Source organism: Podarcis pityusensis, assembly GCF_964106645.2.
Source record: "Podarcis pityusensis genome assembly, chromosome: 5".
Taxonomy (NCBI): domain Eukaryota; kingdom Metazoa; phylum Chordata; class Lepidosauria; order Squamata; family Lacertidae; genus Podarcis; species Podarcis pityusensis.
The window spans coordinates 8,599,148-8,622,529 of record NC_138032.1 but is presented as its reverse complement, the minus strand read 5'-3'; the positions used below and the strand labels follow the sequence as shown (position 1 = coordinate 8,622,529).

At 43.6% G+C, this 23,382-nt stretch overlaps 1 protein-coding gene across 2 annotated transcripts in view; it reads left to right on the top strand.

Annotated features, from left to right (window-relative positions):
• Positions 1-2,273: 2,273 nt before the first annotated feature.
• Positions 2,274-23,382, top strand: part of SENP5 (SUMO specific peptidase 5) — a 32,330-nt gene continuing 11,221 nt past the window's right edge. Inside the window, exons 1-6 of one of the 2 annotated variants that reach the window (XM_081006384.1) lie at positions 2,274-2,426; positions 13,797-15,325; positions 17,540-17,645; positions 17,788-17,935; positions 21,096-21,143; positions 21,767-21,844. In XM_081006384.1, coding sequence (XP_080862510.1) covers positions 13,828-15,325; positions 17,540-17,645; positions 17,788-17,935; positions 21,096-21,143; positions 21,767-21,844 — 1,878 coding nt within the window. In that variant the 5' untranslated portion in view covers positions 2,274-2,426; positions 13,797-13,827. Of the gene's footprint in view, positions 2,427-2,522; positions 2,592-13,796; positions 15,326-17,539; positions 17,646-17,787; positions 17,936-21,095; positions 21,144-21,766; positions 21,845-23,382 lie in introns of those variants that run through there. The other variant, XM_081006383.1, reaches the window with a different exon arrangement.

Genomic DNA, 23,382 nt, shown 5'->3' with positions numbered 1-23,382 from the left:
ATGCTAAAGCCACCTATTGCATTGAGGTGAAAATGAAAAGCAACTCAAGTACAAGATTAAATAAAACCAGAATGCAGGGGTAGGGAACCTGTGGCCAGCTAGTAGCATGGCCAATGGTTAGGGATGATGGGAATTGGTAGTCCAGCAACATCTGGGGAGGGGGCACAGGTTCCCCAACCCTGGCCTAAAGGTTAAAAAGGAGGGAGCTAATCCTTCCACAAGGTTGGTGCCACTATGAAGAAGGCCCTGTCTACGTCCCGGGCAATGTTGCAAGTTGAGGGCGGGCAAACTCTGTCACTGAAATTCTACTCAATATTGATCCACAGCAGATTTCAACGTATAGTTAGCAGATTAAAAACTTAAACATGTTGCAGGATTCCCCCCAAAATAGACCAGATGAAATTAATATTCCATCCAGCAGAGCTTTTCTGGTACTGAAGGCAAATGAGCATAATGGACACAAATCCAATACGTTCAGGATTGGCACTTTCTATAAGAAATCCAGTTGCAGCAGACTTCACTTAAACTTACAATAACTTATAATAAGTCTAAACCTTAACACTAAGCATACTATGTGCAGAACACCACACCAGAAGGAAAAGAGATAGAGAAAGTGAAGCGCACGCTCCTTCTGGCCTATTATTATAGTCAGCATGACCATGACAGAAGAGGTAACAGAACCAGTTTACACCAGCTGTACTCAGCTTCCCAGAAGGAATAACCCAAACATCATGAACCCTCTGCTTATTTCTTTCATGCAGAGAAGCTTCCAGAACCCCCTTGAAATAAGTAGATTAGGAAAGATCTCCACACATCAGATCAATACTTTCTGCACTAAGAAATGCAAACTGACAGACTCGTGGTAAAAGATGGTCCTTCAAGAAAGCAGAAAGGTGGGATATAAATGCATTAAATTAATAATAACAATAATAATAATGATTGCCATGTCCTGGGCCCTGCTAAGCCTGGCACCAGCTCTGCCAACTTTTTATTTGCATGTTTGCGTTTGGATCTGCTGGAGCATAATCCTTCCTGTTCCAGCATTCGAATCCAAGACACACACCATTGAGAGGGTGTCAGTGTTCATTCTTTCAAAGTGTACCCTTGTAGCTTCAAGTCTGTAGCACCAGCTGCTTTGTTTGGGGTGCAAAGGGGGCAGGCTTCCAAACTGGCGCTGGATCTGCTTGCCATGGTTGCAAGTCTCAACCCTCTCCCTACTTCTGGGCTCCATCCCACAAGGGCACTTTCCTCTTATTATTATTTCTTGTGCAAGACGGCTTTTCTGAATGCTGAAAAGATTCTTAGCATGAACTGTCATCCTGACAGATGCCAATCATCAAAAGAAAACTGCCTCGCACACCAATCAGGAGGGAACTTGTAACAGATTTTGCCCTGCAAGCGCAGCTGCTTTGCAACCTTCGTTGTCATCATTTTGATTTCTCTGCAAGAGAAGGAGCTGACCTGATCCAGTTTCTATTCACCATTACTGGTTGAACCTTTTTTGACTCAGGGTTCCTTTTGAGGGCCTTAATTTCTTTAGAGGTGCAAACCCATTCCTTGAATGTATCACTTCGGGCAGCTGTTAGGGGATCGCATATCATAATGCTCTATTATTATTATTATTAATAATAATAATAATAATAATACATTCCTGAGTAGACTGAAGGCAGCATCCATGGCTGACTGGCCTACCCTTCACTAGCATAGTGCAACAGCTTGCTAAGTCACTTGGACTCTAATAGTACCCAGGTAATTTTAATAATAATAATAATAATAATAATAAGTAATTATTAGCATGTTTAGTTGCCTGTTAATCCAGTTCTCCAGGCGACGCAGAGCAATCTAATTAACAAAAAATCTAAACACAAATTAGGTGGCAAAATATCAAGCCAGATTAAATGCACACCATCAGCACGAAAGTAATGACTAATTAGTCGAGATTAATTTAATGATTATTATCTTTAAATGACTAGAGATAAAGGGCTTATCTCTAAATGGTTATTTTGCATTGTTTTTTTCTTTTAGGAAGTTATATTGATCTTTAAATCCACCGTCGTCCCTCCGCCCCCAGCAATTAATATGCAAATACGGGAGTGGGGTGGAAACCCACCCATCTCCTAGCAACGAGAAACCAACCGCGCACGCGCACGAGAACGGCCGAACCTTCCTCCCAGCTTGCTTCCCCCCAACGCATGCGCACTCCTCCTCCCTTTCCCAGACCAAAAGATGGTGGAGCCTAGCGGCACATTCCTCCTCCTTCTCCGCCCCTCCCCTTCAGTCCCTTTTCTTGCACGCATGCGCAAACAGGTCCGGCAAGAAACCGCTCCTAATCCCCTCCCTCTCACTTCCTCCACCCCCGCCTCTCGATCCGGAAGCTCTCGTCGCGGGAGAGTGACGTGTAGAGGCGCTGGGCCGGCCGCTGCCGTGTAGGTTGTGGGAACCGGACCCACGTGAGGTGTCGCCGAGCGGCTGCCGTCGCCGTCGCGCTCGTGGAGTTGGGAGGAGGGGGGCGGAAAGAGAGAGGGAGGCGGGTGTTTGCGGGGGGCGGGGAGAGGCCCCTTTTCGCGGCCGGGATGCGCCAAGCGACAAAGGTACGGGCGGCTCGAGGGGCGGGTGGGGGGCGGGGTCCGTGTGTTTTGTTTCCCCTTCTCTTCACGCCCCCCCTCCCCATATTCTCCTCAGAGGTGAGGGGGCCGAGCAGGTTCGCAGGGGGTCGTGCCTGAGGGTGGGGGGAGGCTGTCTGGCCTAGTCAGCCCCCCTGACCTGAGGGGCGGGAGGGGGGGGCGGCCTCCTGCTGGAAACCTTTCGATTCCTTCCTCATAACGGTGGTGTCTTTTTGCGGGCGGGGGGGGCTCCCCCCCTTTTTTTTAGTTTGGAAAGAAGGTGGGCCAGAGGACGTGATAAGTTTTTATGCATGGCCGGAAAAGCTTTCCTTTCTCCCTCCCCCGTCACCGTGCCCGCCCCCCCCCCGAGTATGTGGAAGGGCTTTCTTTTGTCTTCTGACTGCACGCCCTTGGGTCATCACGTTTGTCGTTGCAAGGGACCGCGAGGGCCATCCAGCCAAACCCGCTGCAATGCAGGAGTCTTCTCTTTTTGCCCAAGGTGGGGCTGGATAGCTCCATCACTAGAGCGTGAGGCTTTTGGTCGTGGGATCGAGCCCCGTGTTGGGTAAAAGATTCCTGCGTGGCAAGGGGTTGGACTTGATGACCCTCGGGGTCACTTCCAACTCTCACGGTTTTATGGTTCTCTGATTCTAAGAGTCTCATGCTCTACCAGTTGAGATTGTTATTATTATTACTTTCAATAATAATAATAATAATAATAATAGAAGAACCTGAGGCTATCCAGTCTCAAGATAAAAGAAAGCTCTTCTGCACACACAGGGGCATAGTTAAGCCTGGGATTCACTTCCGTGGGAGGTAGTGGTGACCCCAACATGGCTTTAAAAGACGATAAGGCAGAGTCATGATGGGGTGGGATAAGCCTACTAGCCAACCATGGCTGTGTTCTACTTCCCCTTTCAGAGGCAGCATGTCCCTCAGTGACATTTGCTGGGAGTCGCAAATGGGGAGAGTTGCTGTTGCAGCTGCGTTATGTCTTCAGGCTTCCCCATAGGGGCATCTGATTGGCTGCTGGGAGACCAGGATGCTGGGCTGGATGGACCATTAGCCTGATCCAGAAGGGCTCTTACGTGTGGGAACTGGCCTTCTTGGGGAGGGGTCAGGCTAGAGTAGAGAGGGTGGGTGCCTTGCTGCAAAGTCATCCTTCAAGAGCAGCCTTTCTCAAATTTGGGCCCCCAGATGTTGTTGGACTACAACTCTCATCATCCCTGACTACTGGTCCTGGTTGCTAGGAATGATGGGAGTTATAGTCCAACATCGTTGGGGGACCCAAGTTTGAGAAAGGATGTTCAAGAGGGTGCAGCACTTCTCTTTTTGCAAAGCAGTTGAGGTTTTCCCATGGGAAGGGGGCCGTTGAGATGTGTCTGGGAATTTGCTGTTGCTAAGCAAGTGGGTGCATTTCTTTAGTGCTACTCCTGGGACAAAGATGTTTTGTGATTTTGCTGGCTCTTCATTAGAGAGAATGGGAACAGTTAAAGGTGGAGCGGCAGCAGAAACTAATCATATAGTGAGAGGGAAAGATGTGGAAATAATGTTTATATCCTACCCATCAAAATATATGATGTTCAAGAGAATATAATAATATAGATAATAATAAAAGATAACTACCCCCAAGTGTTGACAACCTACTTACTTTTATTTGAGACGAGGGGAGATGGAAAGATGAATATGAAACGAGGTGTGACTATGAGGCAGTATGTTTACGTGTGCCTAGACAAGCTGACAGGTGAGAATGTGGATTAAGATGCTAAGTCAAAGGATTCACAGGGAAGGTGAGCTTTCGGGAAGATCCTGAAGAGAGAGCGAGTACTATGAGCATGCAGGTAGACTGATGCTATGAAGTATTGTGTAGTGCATAGCAAGGACTATAGGGTTCATAGTTTTATAGGGTAAAGGAGTGTATGAAGGGATGTAGGACTGAATTCCTGTATTCTGGTTTTATTTTTTATGCATGAGATAAGCGAAAAAGCTTTCCTGCATAGTTTCACCAAAGGCAGAGATGTTTTGCTCATGCACACTGCAAGGGAAACAGCTGAGTATGTCCTCAGATACTTGCAAACATTTATGTCCTCAGGTGTATTCAAGCATTTGTTCTTCATTCAAAGAAATGCTAGAAACAATACCTTTATCCCTAGCTCATAATACTAGTACTTGAGGTTATCAGCAGGATATTCAGGACAGACAATTAATTTTTCCACACATAATTTTATGCAATTGGGCTGCTACGAGCTACTGTGGTGACTGCTAGTTTAGATGGCTTTAAAGGGGGTTAGAGAGCCTTATTTTCCATAAATTGTATTTCTGGTTACTGGTCATGATGGCTGTATGAAGTCATCAGATTCAGAGACACTCTGCCATTGAATACCACCTGTTGGGGAGTGGCAGTGTGAGAGGACTGTTGCCTCCATGCCCTAGTTGTGGACTTCAGAGGCATCTAGGTGGCTCCTTGGGAAATGGAATGCTAGAACAGTGTTAGAAACAGAGATATGAAAGCTAGGAGCTAAACGGTCCCTTAAACCTAGGTTAAGGGCACAGCAATGGAATGTCTAGGCGTGCTTTTTTATAACAAGAATACAAAGCTGAAAATGAACTGCAACTATTATGTTCATTTGTACATGGTCTAGTCCTTCCCCTTCCCACCCCCCTGATATTCTTAAGAGGGTCTCTTCTCCAGTCTTCAGAGAGTAGGTGGAAATAAGGAGGCAGAAAAAGGTCGTCCTCTCCTTCCACTCTTCAGTTTAAATCTGAAATCTTAGGCACAGTACTGCATCCAAAGCTCAGAAACTGCTCACACTAATGAAATTCCCTGTCATAAAATGCTCCTAGAACAATGTGAGTTTCGAACACTCCGCTGGAATACATGGGGCTTTGATCTAATCCAGCACAGCTTTTCTTATGTCCAAACTCGTTTATCTGAAGTTTGCATCAATGAAAGTTTACTCTGTGTAGAGTTGGAAAGGACCCCAAGGGTCATCTAGTTCAGCCCCCTGCAATTCAGAAACCCTGCCTGCAGCCATCTGTGCATGGGCTCAAACCACCAACCTTCTGGTTAACAGCCAGATGCACTGCCCCATTGTGCCACAAGTGGCTTGGTAATGTCTCTTTGACCATTCCCAGGGTAAAGAGCCTGGTCATAGGCATGCTGTTTGTACTGAATATACACTAATACCTTCAAGAAGTATTTAGACATGAGCAGAGCAGGGAGCAATTATCTGTTGGCATTATATGTGATATAAAAACAACAGTCATAATCTCAGTGACCCCTTTGTCGTGGTGGAATTCTAGAAAGTGTAGTGAGTTCAGTAGTTATAACCTAATTCATACCGAAGCAAAATGCAAATTCTACATAATATCTGTCACGGTTTCTTCAGAATTGGATAGAAACGCTTGCTACATTTGGCTAAAGTAGCGTATATTCAACTCATGTTTGTGTCATAATGTATAATTCCAAAAAGGCCTTACTATTTTTGTAGCTTCTGTTGAGGAATTCTAACTTGGCTCAGAACACCTCTAAATCCTTGTTGATTCATTAAAAGATTTTGTTGCTCAACGCAAGGTGTTTAATTGGCTTCATAATCTTTACTTGTGCAAGCTGTTCTATGCCTGGCCAGACTACTTGTCCGTGTTGCCCAATATTGTCTACTCTTGACTGGCGGTGGCTCTCCTTGGCATCCAGCGGAGGTCTTTCCATAATATCATATATATATATTCTCTCATATATATATATGTTACTTCTTTACAGTAATTTAACCTCTGCATTGCTGTGCTTTATTATTTAAAAATGTTAAGAAGAAGTTACTTGTGACTTCTTTATGGGTTACCATTGAGGTCTATGCAGATCAGAGATCTTTTAAAACAATAAGAACAAATATTATGAAAAAGTAACTTCAGTTACTGTTTGGTAGCAGTTCTGCAGGTTGGACCTTGAAGTACTTATAAGCATTCTTAAATTTGTGAAGTGTATACTATAATTCAGATGTGCTTTGTTTATTGATATGTCACAGAAAGACTTTGAGTTTTAAGCGGTTCTTGATTAAACTAATGAGAACAGGAAGTTTTAAAGCAACATTTGCAAGATAATATGCAGGAATAATAACGGGATCAATAATGGAGTGCTTGTTGTTGTTGTTTAGTCGTGTCCGACTCTTCGTGACCCCATGGACCAGAGCACGCCAGGCACTCCTGTCTTCCACTGCCTCCCGCAGTTTGGTCAAACTCATGCTGGTAGCTTCGAGAACACCGTCCCACCATCTCGTCCTCTGTCGTCCCCTTCTACTTGTGCCCTCCATCTTTCCCAACATCAGGGTTTTTTCCAGGGAGTCTTCTCTTCTCATGAGGTGGCCAAAGTACTGGAGCCTCAGCTTCAGGATCTGTCCTTCCAGTGAGCACTCAGGGCTGATTTCCTTAAGAATGGATAGGTTTGATCTTCTTGCAGTCCATGGGACTCTCAAGAGTCTCCTCCAGCACCATAATTCAAAGGCGTCAATTCTTCGGCGATCAGCCTTCTTTATGGAGTGCTACTTCTTTTCAAGTGACCTGCAGTTCTGTGCATTCTTGGAAATATTTTTTTCTGAAATGGAGGAGTGGGTTCTTCTGAGCAAATTTGTATAGGATGGGGATGTATGGGAAGTACAGAAAATCAATTGAGTGACTTGGGCTGGAAAGGAATGAGACATACAGAGTCCCTGCATTCTAGGATGCCCTAGGCCAATTTATACAGCTTATTGGAGGAGGGAAGAACAAGATTTGGGATCTTGCTGGTTTTAAGATGTTTGGACAGTCATGGCTCTGCTTTTCTGTATTTCCCTCCTTTTACAGGCCTCCTAGTTTCTTATTGAAAAATCTAAAGGACAAGAGTTATAAAGTTCTTTTGCAGAACATTATCGGTGTTGGTATGAGAACTTAACGCCTTTCAAGTCCATGTGCAGTGATGAACTACATGGCAGTGCATCTGTGGTGGAGGTGATGCAGGTGGGAAGAAGACAAAGCTGATGCAAGTTGTTCTTCCTGACTCCATAAACTGAGGCCTAACATGTAATTACAAGTCAGATTCATCTGACTTCAGGGATATATCTAGTTTACACAATAAAGATTGCTGAAAGAGCCTGGCAAAATGAAATTATTTAGGTGTGACCAACTAGATCTTCAGCTATTTAGAACTTGGGCAGGAGTCCTATACTTTGATGATCATGCTTTTCAAGGTACAGGAGAAAGGAGTGTGAAACTGAGGAGGAACAGATTGGGAGAATGGGGATAGTAGCTTCTGTTGAGCATCCTTGAATGCAGCACCCAAGCGTATTGTATATCTGAGTAAACAAATCTTTATTGGGGAAAAATATACTTTATATAAAATAACTTTTAGTGTTGGGAACTTGGTGCAGAAGGACAAGAGTGCATAGTGCTCCACCAGCAGAGATTGATTCAGCAAGAAGTGCACCACCAGTTTTGCAAAGTACCATATTTTTCGCTCTGTAAGACACACTTTTTCCCTCGTGAAAAGTAAGGAGAAATGTGTGTGCGTTTTATGGAGCGAATGCAGGCTTCACAGCTATCCCAGAAGCCAGAACAGTAAGAGGGATCGCTGCACAGCGATCCCTCTTGCTGTTCTGGCTTCTGGGATTCAGAATATTTTTTCTTTTGTTTCCCTCCTCCAAAAACTAGGTGCATCTTATCCTCTGGTGCGTCTTATAGAGCTAAAAATATGGTAAGTTCACTGAATACTATGAAGATCTACAGAAATTTTCTTGCTGATGCAGTGAACAAAATAACAAAGCAGTATGAGGAGTATTCAGTTATTTAGGGTGGGATAATAACATGCAGTGCCCCTGTGACCCCAAAATGTTTGTGTGATTATAGAGTAGTCCTCCCCACCCCACCCCGGTTATATTCTGTATGTTAAAACCTCATTCCTCCTCTGTGTGCAGTGTTACATACCTGAATATGTTTTAGTATTTAAACCCATTTTGATTGTTTTTGGATTGAATCGGGATTTCCCTATGGCAATGGTTATTGCAGAGGAAGGATGAAAAAAATTACCCACCTGCTGTGCCAGTCAGAAATAATATTTCTTCAGTCTGTTTTGTACTAGCAGTCTTATTTGTGCCAAGCGTTGCATGGGAATTATAAGACACCCCCCCCCCCGAAAAATCAGTGCAGTTTTGAAAGCTTTAGTTTACATTACCATCATGATTCAAAGCGGTGTCCAAATATATCAGAGCATGGATAAAAACCTACCCATTAATCTTGGGAAGAGTCATGCAAAATTTGGTTAAAAGATGTCCAAATTAGTAGCAAACAAAATATCCCGAATATGTGTTAGATTATGTTGATTACCCTCTCTAGGAACTTCTGCTGCACATATACTTGTTTCAATACTTTCTCATTTTCACGATGATTAAACTACTTAAAGTAGCAAAAACTGCTGATTAGCAATTGTTTTCTAGTCACATCTTTCCAGTTTGCCCCCTGGCACTGAGTAAGTTGTCCACTTCTGCTTTTGGAGTTTGCCTTTGTTGCTTTTGTCACTTGCCAATGATGCGGTCAGCCCTTAAATGTTGGTACTAGAATAAAATGTCTCGTTTGCAGTAATGTCTTGTGCAGCACATACAAGTCTCCTAAAAACAAAACACTGATGTGATATAGTTTTAACTTTTAAATGTGTAAAATGAATTGATTTTGTGCAGTTCATGGTGTCAGCTAGAACTCCTGATGCTCTGCCCTTCTGTGGATAGTATATTGAAGCTTTTATTGTCACGAAAGCTTCCAAAAAAGAAAAAGTGTGGACAAAACTCTAGGAAGGCTTCAGTAGCCTCTTTGAATGTACGGAACTTTCCATGCATAAGAATTTCTGCTGCTCACTGTTGTCTGAGCAGTGAAAACAGAGGCTAATGAGTTGAACTTTCTGTTCTGTTTGTGCTTCTATCTTCATGCTTTGTTGCGGTTTTTGGTACTGGCATGGGAATGGGGGAAAGAGCAGCAGCAAGCCATTTTAATGTTAATAGTATGTGCATACTCAGAACCCTTTTTCCCACCCCTAAGCAGAGTTAGACAAAACAATGCCCTTTTCCAGATATTGTTCGACTCCAGTGCCTATTGTTCTTGGCTATTGGCTATACTGGCTGGACCTGATGGGAGTTGAGAATCTAAAGCAACCAGAAAGGCAGTGTTAGAAACTGGGATGGAAAGCTGTTCACCACATGGCTCCTGGAACCTGGGTTATATGTGCAAAAACAGAATGGCTAGTTCCCCCCCCCCCCAATGTAGCAGCACTCTCTATTTATTTTTTTGTAAAGAATTTATTTGGTTCCTTTTGCAATTAGTGGTATTTGGAGGGTTGTAACCAGCCATAGCAAAACAGGTTATACAGAGAGGACAGTAACACACAGTGAAATTCATGACTGAGTGGGGATTTGAACCCGGGTCTTCTAGGTCCTAGTCCTACAGAGTCCAGTGTTAGAAACCCAAGATATATAAGGTAGGGGCCAAATGGCTCCTTGAACCAACGTTTCAGTCACCAAAACGGAATGCCTAGTCTTCTTTTTCAAATGATGGACAGACTGTGATTGATTCTCAGTTAAACATCTGGATAGTTCAGATGACAGCCTTGAGCTACGTTAGGAACTTTGAGAACTTAAAGAAGAAAAGTCACATAATCCAGGGAAAGTCCACACACATATACATTGGCCTATTCCTACCTCTCTTTCTTAATGGTGACACAGACCATTCATAACGTAATAATATTCTTCACAACTGTGAGCAGGGCGGTGGGGTAATTGAAGAGAAGCTACACCAATTAGCTATAATTTGTTCACTGCTCCTGCTCAGTGTGCACAGAAAAAGCATTTGGGCTCCTGACATTCATTCTGATTGTTCAGATAAAATATAACTTGATAGAATTCTACAGGATGGGGTAGAAGTGTGTGAAAACAGTCAGGATTCAATGATTTCCAGAAATGCACCTCCAGATGGTGGAGATGCCAGGCTCTTTTGTTGCCTGTAAGAGGGCTATTATCCTGCCTATGTACTGTCTTATGGTTCTTGTTCTCAGTTTGGTTCTGCAGCAATATACAGTATAGTCGTGATGCCTATATACTCCCTCCAGGTTCAGACAATATGCCTCTGAATACCAGCTGCTGGGGAACAGCTGTGAGAGAAGGCAGTTTTATCAACGTTCTACTTTTGGTTTTCCCATATGCTTCCCATATGCTTTTGGTTTCTCACTGTGGGAAGTGGGATGCTGAACTAGGCAGGTGTCTGGTCTGATCCAGTATGGCTCTTACATTCTGACATCTAATGCTCCTAATTTTGCCACACTGACTCCTGAAGAGAGGCCCTAGCCGCACCGATTTTTAAGAGCACATGTCAAGTGACGGATCACATTAGGTTTCATAGCATGGCAACCTTGAAAGGTAGCTTATTTGAGCCTGGGAAAATATATCTAGCTGAGAGGCAATAAGTTGCTTCTTGTGTATTCAGAAGGATATGTGGGCTGCTGAGCACCACTGCCTTTGCCCTTGGCTTTTCCTTCCTTCCTTCCTTCCTTCCTTCCTTCCTTCCTTCCTCTTGCTCTCAAGTGTGCAACAGAAACTATTTTTGATCCTCTCTTGCACTTTCATCAGCAGCTGCACATTTCGAAAAGCACTGGGTACTCTCCAAATGTACTTTTCATCTCACTTCAGAGATGCTTGAAGGATTACTTTTTCACCGTTTCTATTCAGCGAGCCACCTGCCTTCTTTCCAATCCAGCCTCTTCAGCAAGCAGGCATTGACAGTTCCTGAAAGTATGACCCTCGTGCTTCCTGTAGTCTGTTAAGCTTCCCTCCCTTGCTTTTCCGTTACCTTCCCCTTATTTCCTTCCTTCAACTTTGTTCTGACTTTTGTTGTATTGAGCTATGCACTAATCAACATACACTTCTCCTCAAGAGGTCCTCTTTACTGGTTGCCGATTGCTCCTGTGTCTAACTGTAACAGAAGAAGCTTTCACTGTTCATGCTCTTGCATTACACATCACCATGGCAGTGGGGTTGGACTGGCGGAGACTTGAAGGGAAGGTCTGTAAAGGACCCTGGCAGTATAAAGCCAAGGTAAAATAAAGTGGCCAAGAATGAATAATTTGGGTCACAGGGAAGGGCTTAAGTTTCCACTGACACATCAAACTACTATCTACTTCCTGGCAGAACTGCTAGTTCTGCTTTTGTCTCCCTTATGGTGGACAAAAGTGTGACATAGTTCTTGGAAGCACAGTACTTGTCCGGGTTTGGCATGTTTGGGGGATCTTTTCCAGAGTGTTATAGAGCCCTTTATGCATCCTGATCCCTCATGTGATGAAGAACTGCACCCTGTCACATTGCCCTGAAGTGAAGAGTCATTTCTCCTTGCCCAGACTCCCTGTGCAACTTGGAAGCCTGAACTTTCAGTAGTTCCAAATTTCACAGGGGATCCTACCTGTTTGCTCCCTTTTGCAGACGTTTGCCTCCGATATATGAATGGAGACAAGGACTGCCAGGTGAGGCAGAGCTAGCTTGTTGGTCCGCACTCTTCCTTCCACAGATCTAATGTTGCGGGGGTATCAGAACACACAAATAAGGCTCAAGTTAAGGAGCAAAGTAAACTGAAGGCGCTAAATGGGATTTTTCCAGCCTTGCTCACAATGTGTATTTGCAGTTTTATAGTGATTTTTATTTAAAAAAAGATTGCGTAAAGTTTATATCTGCAAATTCTAAATACAGTTCTTCAATAAATAAACTTAATAGCTAAACCTATGCACTAATAACTAATTAAATACAGCAATTCTTGTAAATCTTCTTTAAGTATACTAATTAATTACTTGAAAAGAATAACAGAAATCCAATTCTTTTCAAAAGCACATTTTAATTCGGCTATTTAAGCAGACTGTAACTTTCAATCTAGCCCCTTTGCTCTGTAATTGATGCTTCCTAATTTTGTTTATTTGTTAGCTCTTTTCTGAACCACCTGCATAGTTTAATTAAAAAAACAAAAATGCGATCCAACACAATCTCATGTCCTGTCATTCTTATTAAGGTCTCCCCCCCCTTTTTCTTTGGAAATTGGCATGTCCACCACATATGACAATTTCTGTTCTTTTTTCTGACTGCTTCCTAATTCTGTTTAGCATATTTGGGTTGTTTTCTCTTTTTTAAAATAATAATAATAATCCCAGTTACAAATAGCCTGCAACACTGTGCAGTTTTTCACTGTGCTGAAAAAAATAAGACAGTTCAAACTGGCTATGGGTGAGGTTATACACTACATAATAAGTATTTGTATGGTGTTGCCTTTCACAACCTGGTGCTCTCTAGAAGGTTTGGATCACAGCTCCCAGTTGTGCTGGCTCAGTCTGATGGAAGCTGTTCCCTCCAGATGAGGAAGGCTGGAATAATGCCTCGGGTGTTGGAAACGCTTCAAAAACAATTTCTCAGTAACCCTGCAAGGTAGGCTAGCATTGCTGCCATATTGAGATGGGGCCATGACCCTGAGCTTAGTGGCATTTTGAGGACACCTGTGCCTGGGATGAGAAACTGTCCTGTATTCCTAGCCACTGCTCTCCCACCAGATCTTAAAGGAAAAGTAGCTTATTTCCCAACATGCCTTTCTCATTTTTCCCCATAACCTCTTGCCTTCCTGGCAGCACAGTAGACATCTGGTTCATAGCTGTCAACTTTTCCCTTGTGAGGAATCCTATTCGGAATAAGGGAATTTCCCTTAAAAAAAGGGAAACGTTGACAGCTATGATCTGGTTTGCAAAGGGATGCAAATACACATGCAGAATTGGGGGCACATTGGGGACCGGAGGAATAAGGAGTGGCTCAACAAATTGGGGCGGAAGTCACAATTTGAACCATGTCAAGTGTAGCTAGGGTGAAATGGGCATCTTTAACACAGATCAGTAAGCAGGAGAGATCTTGAGTTCTGCATTGCACCGATGAGCAAGGGTGTGGTTGCCTCTAGTCCAATCAAACAGCAAGTTTTTAATGACCAGGAAAGAAGCCATAGTCCCTGGTATGTCTCTGCAGTCTTCCTCAGGAAACTTACCTTGCTGCATGCAAAAAACGGGTTCTGAACAGTTTGTGTTGCTGGAGGGCTTTGAATGATGGAACTTTTAAAGTTCTCTGTGGTGTAACTTGTTTCTTTCTTGTGTTTCCTTTGCTGTTGCAGCTGCACTTCGAGATCATAATGCAGCAGAAAAATGAAAGAGCATAGGAGAAAAATACAGCGGAGAAGTCGGTTGCTGGCCGGTTATCGAAAATGGACGGTGGGATTTTGGGGGCTGAAGCAGTACTGCTTTCAAAGGAACCGTCTTTCTCTACTTAAAGGAGGGAGGCGAGGCACTTGGACACCTGTGAGCCTGAAACAAACGAAGCCCTGCAGAAGCAAGAGTCTTTGGCTCCAGAGGAAGTGGGCTCCTGAAGTGTTCCTAAATGCAAACCCCCAGCAAGTTGTACCTTTTGAAAACTGCACCTTTCCACAAAACATACACAGAAGCTTTTTTCCTTGGTGCAAAAGTGGAGGACCTGTTACAGTGGCAGAGGAGCTGGGTGGCACATCCTTTCAGAGCGAAGAACTTCTGAATAAATTTTGCAGTTTAACGGTTGACTCAAAGCCTTCTCAAAGCAAGCAGTACAGCACCGAGACCAGCAATACTACCTTCCTGGTAAAAGAGGATGGTCTTGCTCGGAAGGTGGGCGAGAGCAATAACAGTGGCGTTGAGGTTCTGAACAACTCCAGAAGGAAGTGCTGCTGCCAAGGCCTGGAGCAAAATGGAACTTGTGACCTCCTGACTATTAGGAGGAGGCCTAGATTTAAAAGGTGTACTTTAAAAAACAGATCTCTATTTATGATGTATAAGAAACTTTCTGCGGTCAAGTTTTGGATTAGAATCGCGAAATCTCGTCCCAGGTTTTGGAGAGGCAAGACGTGCAAGTTGAGCATAAGGAGGCCGAGCTGGGTGGAGAAAGTAAGCAGAGATTGGCAAGAGGACCTCCGCCAAGGAGTCTCTGGGGCCTCGCTTCCCTCTTGGAAACTGAAAAGTAAATCTCCCTGGAACCTGTTCAGCTTGTCAGATATGAACAGTCATATGCCAGGACCATTGATTGAGGAGAGTCAAACACACCTGCCTGACGCCTGCCTCACCCAGGGCGCACGCTTGCCCTGCAGGGAGCTCCATTACAAGGAACTTGCGCCCAGAGACCAAAATGGCATCGCTGAGCCCTGTGTGCTGGAGTTGCATGGAGCAGAAGCGGCATGTGGAGCACAGCCTACTCACAAAGAGGAAGCGCGGAAGGCACCCGCACTGGACAGCTGCCCTGATAGTTTCGTCTCTGTGACGGAGAAAGAAAGCTCAGTTTTAGGTCCAGGAGATGGAGGAACGAATCAGTTTACGGGTGCCGGCGAGACAGTGCTGGGGCCCTCCAGGGCAGATTTGGGCACAAACGACGGCTTTGCTAATGGGCCTGCTTCCGTGGAGCTAGCGCAAAATGAGGACAGTGGTCAGATGGAGGTGGAAGGGCCCATAAATATGGACGTATTTGGCGCAGAGCTCTTAGATCACCCGTACTGTAAAAGCCCTCATGATGAGCCTCTGAGAGGAAGCACAGGACAGAAATCAGGGACCCAAAAGAGTGGGAAAAGAAGCAGCCAGAGAGCTTCTTGCGTCACTGACGAGCAGTTGGCTGTGTGGCTTTGTGGTATATAGCAACACTCTTAATGCTTATTGCTGGTTTTGTTTATTTATGCTATGAATCTGGGTGCTGTCCCTGTAGATTATAATGACATTTTATGCACTATTGTACTTCTTGCTATATTTATTGTGGGTTTGAGATTAGGATGTTGCACACACAGCAGTTCAGCTGGCCTGTCCTTGTTGTTCTTGTGATCCTCCAAGCCACGTACTGTGGCTTTTGCAGGAATGCAGCGAAGCTCTGGCTTTTGCTTGCCTGTCTGGGATTGCAAGAGCTGCAGTCTTAGTACAGTGGTACCTCGCAAGACGAATGCCTCGCAAGACAAAAAACTCGCTAGACGAAAGGGTTTTTTGTTTTTTGAGCTGCTTCGCAAGCCGATTTTCGCTATGGGCTTGCTTCGCAAGACGGAAACGTCTTGCAAGTTTGTTTCATTTTTCTTAACACCATTAATACAGTTGCGACTTGACTTCGAGGAGCAACTCATAGAACGCGGTGTGGTAGCCTTTTTTGAGGTTTTTAAAGACTTTGGTGATTTTTGAAGCTTTTCCAAAACTTTCCCGACACCGTGCTTCGCAAGACGAAAAAAACCGCAAGACGACCAAACTCGCGGAACGAATTAATTTCGTCTTGCGAGGCACCACTGTACCTGATGGACCTTAGTAATGGCTGCTGGGCTGTATTAAGCTTGATGGGTTACAGATAGTACAGGCCTGCCCTTTGATAGCGTAGTTGCATGATAAACCAGTGGGTTGCAATCACAGTGCATTGGTGGTGGTGTTTCATTTGATGGGCTTGTTATGGGACGAAATTGAGACTGGCGCAATTGGGGGTTGGAGCCAAAATCAAGAGGCAGTTTAACTCTTCAGAACGCTTTGTCTGCTTATTGTGGCCCCAGTTACTTAGGAGAACCCAGACTGGAGGCTTAATCTCAATACATGCTAAAGTTGCCCGTCTTCCATATTGAAATAAAAATCTGAGTGCTTAATGGAATGGGTAATGAAAGGAGTGAAGCTACTTGCTGACTGTGAGCTCAGTAGATCCGTATCCCCTGTACTCATCTCTTGGCAGCCCAGTGTAGATTGGGCTGTTGGTATCCCCTGTACTCATCTCTTGGCAGCCCAGTGTAGATTGGGCTTAGTGGTATCCATCTGGCACAGGCCAATTCCATTCTGGAATGCAGGGGTGATTGAGTCCTTGGATTGTAGCAATTCCTGCTAGAAATGTTCCATGGTGTCGGTGGTTACTTGGCGTGTACAATGGGTTTAAAAATATTTCTCCTTGTCACAATGTAAGTAGAGGGTGCCCACAATTTTGAAACGGATTTGGTGTGCATTCCCATGACTCTATTCTCTGAACATCTAATTGATTTGGGTTGATTTCAGTCAGGGCCAGTATAGCACCTGTCCTGCATTCAGACCCCGGAAGGTTCATTTTTGCACTTCTCTAGGCTTCTTCCCCTCCCCCCAATTATCCCCAACTGGTCTTTCAAAATTTAAGATGTTAAGTTTCGAGAAACGCAGTCTGATTGCTGCCATCTAAAGGGCTGCGTATTCCACGTTTATTTTTTGTCCATCTCTGCCTCAGCGTAATGGTATGCGAACAGAACCGCAATTTCATCCAGATGTTAGGGGTACGTATCTCTTCTCCCAAGCCATGTAATGTAAATTGATGATGTGCTGATTGGAAACTCTTTCATCTGCCTAGAAATGCTATATACCAAAGGTGCAATTAATTAAGCACTACAGCTGTGTGACACGCCCCCCCCCCAATTCGTTTCACTTAGGCTGCAGGAAGCCTCATATCTGGGCAGAGATTGTAGCATGCTTCTCTTTTGGGTTGGATTTAGGATTGGGTTGGGTTTAGGATTATCAGGTTTATTTTAGGCAAGCCCTAGAAACCATTTTATGCTTCTTGCTCTCTAGGAGTGACTAGGGTGCTAAGCCCTTCATGAGTGCATGCTTGCTCTCCCTCACAGTACTACAGAAATACTGTGGCTCTGCAGAAAGTGTACGTCTATGCTCATTTGAACAGGGGTCCAAGTCTGGGACTTGTCATTGCGTCGTTGTCAACCTTGTACATCAATTTTGTACTGTTCCCATTCTGACTTGAAAATGGCTCGTAGAAACTCAACCATAGAAATAAGTCATCTGATTCCTATGTAACTGCTGCTCCTATGCATACTTTTTCTTCTTCAAAAAAACCCCTCTCTCTATTTATAAGGATTCCTAGATGAAGTAATGAAGAAATATGGCAGTCTAATTCCACTCTGTGAAAAGGATGTTATGGGAAGATTAAAGGAAGTCTTTAATGAAGACTTCTCCTATAGGTTAGTAGCTATCTCTTAATTCTTCGCTCTGCTGATTCACTTTCCGGATTCCACTGGCTCCCTATGGCTATGCAGAGCTGCATATCAAATGTGCTGGGATAACTTCGCATTGTCTTATCTCTTTCTCGGCTGCCTGTTCCAGAAAGCCATTCATCACCAAGGAAATCATGAAGTATCAGACGAGGCATCCCAAATCTTCCACTTGCAATTTCCGAGTCTTCTATAACAAGCACATGCTGGATATGGATGATTTGACAACGTTGGATGGTCAGAACTGGCTAAACGATCAGGTGAGAGCAATTGCAGGTTCTGCTGCTTAAAATGGTGCTTTCAGTCACATGTTGCCTTGCTTCCAGGTTGAAGGGATGTTGGGTTTTCTTTGGAGCAGGGTGCAAAACATTAACCTGCTTCTATACTGTCTTCATGGATCTTGTCCTTATTGTGGGAAATGAGTTCTAGAGTATAGAAAAGGCAAGGGTTATCCAGTAGAGGCGTCTGCAATGCGAGAATTCACTGATCTTCAGTAACGTCTGTTAAAACTCCCACCCAAGGTCATCTTTTTTTTATAAAAAAAACTTTTTTAAAAACACATTTATTCAAAAGTCTCTCCTACCCAGTTGGCATACTGCTGGAAGGGTGTGTGATTTGGGAGGAAAGGAACCATTCAAGTCACTACTAATATAATTGATTGGTGCGTGTTTGTGTGTGTACATTCAAGGGTGTTCCTAGGTCCATATTTGTCACCAGAGGTTCAGGTGATCTCTCAAGTGAGGAGCACCTATTATCAGCTTACATGGATATACCAATAACCCCTTTCCTGAACAGGGTTGGTTTGGCCACTGTCATGTGTGCATTAGTTGACCTCATGACTGGTTGGTCCTATACAGTGGTACCTCTGGAAGCAAACGGGATCCGTTCCGGAGCCCCATTCGCATCCAGAAGCGAACGCAACCCGCGTCTGCGGGTCACGATTCGCCGCTTCCGCGCATGCGTGTGATGTCATTTTGACCGTCTGCGCATGCACAAGCAGCGAAACCCAGAAGTAGCGCGCTTACTTCCGGGTTGCCGCAGCGCGCAACCCGAAAATACTTATCCCGAAGCTACTTCAACCCGAGGTATGACTATTATGGAATGCCCTTCCGTGGGGGAGATAAGCCAGTGGATATCTGAGTTGAGTATGAGGAAGTTAAGACAGGATAACCTCTCAGCTTCGTTGGAGTTCATCCTAGTAGACCTTGTTATAGAATTGCCCCCTTAATCTGGTTCTGGGTTCAAATTGGTTAGATTGCTATGGTGTAAGTAAGTGGCTTGATTTGTACAGAACTAGACTGTCTAATTAGAATTGGAATGCTGGGTTTGAAACATGTAATCCAGGCTAGGATTAGTGCATCCTTCAAAATTTGCATTCTTACTTAGCGGAATGAGAAAATGAAGCTTGCAAAGATGGTTGACTGCAACAGTAGAATAAGACAAAATTGTAAAGCAAATAACCATGACTGCTTCCTTCTCATACTTGTCTGCTGCATTCAGTGGTGATTCGCATCGCTGCCTAAAAATGAGATTTGAAAATTCTCTAAGACAAGATGTGAGCATGGAACTTGCTCTGTCTGTCGGTCTAGGGGGAAAAAATATTTACATCCTTACACCCTATCTTGTGTGGTCAGGTCTAGATTCCTGTTACACCAAATGCTTTTGCATATTTGTGGAAATCTGTATACAATGTAAAATAGTAGCCTCTTTCTGGATTGAGAAGAGAATTTCTGCTTCACAAAGGACTCTTCCCATCTGCTGCATATCAAGCCAGTAAGTAATGTGTCCAGCCTTTGAAATGTACCAGACGCACTTTGCACCTGGCAATCGACCACTTGTGACCAAGTGAAGATGCCTGGGTGGCAGGATGGTGCCTGACGTCTTCACCGTCTGGAGGTGCATGCCTGGGGATCCTTGGATTTTGACTGTTTCCACGCACTAGCAACACATCCTGTAAAATTTTATCCATTATATTTTATCTGCACAATCAGAATGAATTTCAGAAATCAAAAACTTGTATTGAAAAATATGACCTTTGAGCTGTCTGGCCCAAAAATGGCAACTAGGCATTCTTTTTTGCAACTGTAATCCTGGTTTAAGGAGGCATTTGGTGCCTAGCTTATACAGTGGTACCTCAGGTTACATATGCTTCAGGTTACAGACTCAGCTAACCCAGAAATAGTGCTTCAGGTTAAGAACTTTGCTTCAGGATGAGAACAGAAATCGTGCTCTGGTGGTGCGGCGGCAGCAGGAGGCCCCATTAGCTAAAGTGGTGCTTCAGGTTAAGAACAGTTTCAGGTTAAGTACGGACCTCCGGAACGAATTAAGTACTTAACCTGAGGTGTATATCTGAGTTTCTAACACTGCATGTGTCAAATCTGCTACAATACACCCACAAAGTCATTTCCCTCAATGCCAGGGTGTAACTGCAGGTCACAAGTGTCCCTTAATCTCCCTGGATACATACAAATATGTTAATCTTCACTGAGCTACCTGACTTAATGAAGAAAGGCTCAATTAGCTCACGGTTTTCTCAGGTCTGGCTCTCTGAGCTTCATAGAGGTAAAGCTGTGCATACTATATCTGGTCATTCTAAGAGTTACTGTGCAACTTTAAGAATTGGTGTGTGGGTTTGCTTTATTTGTTGGTCTTCCCTCCTCCCCCCAGGCTGCTTTTGTGTTGTGCAAGTTAGATTGTAAGCCTGTAAGTAAGTTTGTACTAATCAGATGTAAGCCACTCTGGGAGCCCTTTTGGTTGAAAAGCAAAGTTAAAATGCTTTAGATAAAATAAATGAAGGACATAGCAGCGTTGTAAACTTATTCCTGAACACATTGTCCATGTGAATGTAATTGGAGGAAGAAGAACCGCCTCTGCCATAGAGAACAGAGCCATATTCCCCTTCTTTTTTGGTGGAAAAAGGTTGGGAGTACACTGGTACAAAACAAACATGTGCTTCTTTTTTTAAAGAGCAGAAATCACACCTCTTGCAAGATGGAGCGAGCTGCCATTTGGGGCAGTCTCTGTTTTAAATCTGACACTGGGGGTGGTTGGGATTCCAGTCCTCACGGTTGCAGTCTTGTATGTTTGGGGGCAGTAGCTGCTGCAATCTCAGAAGCTGAAAAGGTGGCAGAATAAACCTCCAGAGAATAAGACTTTCAGTCTCCAGCGTAACTCATTGCTACTAGCAAAAACAGAGTAAATTCATTCATTCTAAATCGTTCAGGTTGCAGAATTAAGCTTTCTTTGTTGTTGGATTGTGCAGAATCTATTTTCAATGTGCAGTATATGTATCCTGGCTTCTAGCAATGCATTCAGAGAATGACCAGATACATTGAGCATTGCAGAGGAGCAATTCACAAATATAATGTGATTTTCCTCCCTAATAAAGTTTCAACTTTCTTCTTCTCTAAATTCTTTCAGATTATCAACATGTATGGCGAGCTAATAATGGACGCAGTCCCTGACAAGGTGAGCTTCTTTTACTTGGTTCTGTATTATGCAACGGTAGCTCAATTGGATAGGGGGGGAAAGGTGGCTTAAAAGTATTAGTCCTAAGGGAAAATGGAGAGGGGCAATTATGGGGGCAGTTATTCCTAACTTTGCACAGGGGGAGGGAGTAGTCAATCCTTTAATCTGCTGGCTGTTTATTTACATATGAACTCCACTCTACAGCACACACTGGCTATGTATGGACATTCATCTACTATTATTTAATTTATATATTGCTTACACGCCAAAATTTCATGTAAGCAGTTTACAACTGTAAATCAACACATAACCAAGAGACACAATAACAAATCCACTGGAGTATTAAAACATCCTCAATTAAAATATGCAATAAAACAAGCATAACAAAACAGTTAAAATAATAAAATTGGACCTTCAGAATCACACAGCATGGTTTATGAGCTGAAGCTCCCCTCCTTCACTAGTTAAGAGGTTTTTACTGTGGTATAAAAATGCTCTTAATAAAATAAGAGCTTCCTTAGTTGGGGTGCAGCAGATCTTGGTTTGCATTCAGCTGGAGTTCATTGTGCTAGAACTGGAGGCTTCGAATGTGATCAGTCATCGACCTCTTCTGCCTTTTTTAGGTTCATTTCTTCAACAGCTTTTTTCATAGACAGCTGGTAACCAAAGGATATAACGGAGTAAAACGATGGACTAAAAAGGTAGGTTTCTGTGTGCTCTGAAAGCCCTTAACAGCTGAGTAATACTGAACTATTTCGAAGAATGAATTTGAAATGAATGCACCGCGCTGAACCCGGAAGTACTGGAATGGGTTACTTCCGGGTTTTGGCGCTCGTGCATACGCAGAAGCACTAAGTTGCGCTTTGTGCATGTGCAGAAGCACCGAATCGTGACCTGCGCGTGCACAGACACGACGCGGCGGGTTGCGAACGTGCCTCCTGCACGGATCACATTCGCAACCGAGGTTCCACTGTATTGCTGAATTATTAGGCTGAGTTCAAGGTTCTTGTATTAATTTCCAAGTCCTTAATTTGGGTCCAGAATATTGTAAGGACCACCTGATTCCTTATATTTCGTCCCAGTCAGCTAGTCCTCAATGACTCAAATGCATGGCTCATAATTATTAGACACATTGCATTCATTGTAGTGGATGTGAGCCTGTGGAGCTCCTTCCCAGCTGAAATTAGACAGGTGCCCTCTTTGCAGAACTTCAGGCACGTGACTGAGACTTCCTTGTTGCAGCAGGCATTTTAAAGTAGCATTTGGTTTTATGATAAGTTTTTATTGTTTTATTTTTAAATTCAACTTTATTTTTTTTTAATGTACATAACTTAGAAGGGCTTAGGATTAAATGACATGTAAATGTCTTAAATAAATGCTTAAGATAGATCTGAGATGCTGTAGTTTCCTGATAAAATACAGGTTTTGCATGAAAGACGGTCCCAGGCTCGGCTGCAGAATATACATAGCTATGAACCAAAAGCAGAAGCGAGGAAAGCATCTTTGTGCTGGAAGTGCTGGTTTCAAGCATCGCACACAGCTGGGAATTACCCTCCGGCATGACTGACCTAGTGGAAATACCCTTCCAAGCCCCAAATAGTAAACTATCTTTGCCAGATAGAATGTTCCTCTCTAATATGGGGGATGGAAAAACCTCTGGGTAACAGGAAAGACTTCCTATAACCAACTGAGTTGACTGATTAAAATATTTAGAGAGGTGTGTGTGAAAGAAAGAAAGAAAGAAAGAAAGAAAGAGAAAGAAAGAAAGAAAGAAAGAAAGAAAGGGTCTGGCAAGCTTCAGGATAGGAAAAGATGGCCTCCTTAGAGTATACAGCCTTGGCTTTTGTTCCTCAACCTACAGGAAGCTCAGCAACTCAGCACTATGAATTATATATGGAGCCATGTAGCAAAGTGTTTGGGCTGAAGTGCTCCAGAGCATTCTAGGTGTTTGCTTAAATCACAACTGAACACTGAAATGGGCTTTGTTTGCAGAGAGGCTTAAAGTAGACTTGAGATGTTTATTAAATGTTTATTTAAGGCACATCCTTAAATCTTGGAAATACTTCAGAGTGAATAAAAGCAGGTTCCTTCTATCGATCGATCAATAAGCTTTTAATTTTATTTATGTAAAAATACTTTTGTTTCTCAAGGAATAACTTACATACAGATTAATATTAGCAAAGCTAGCCCTGCTGTTAAACTATAAAGCTAATCAATGCCCCTACCAGATAGGTTGAGA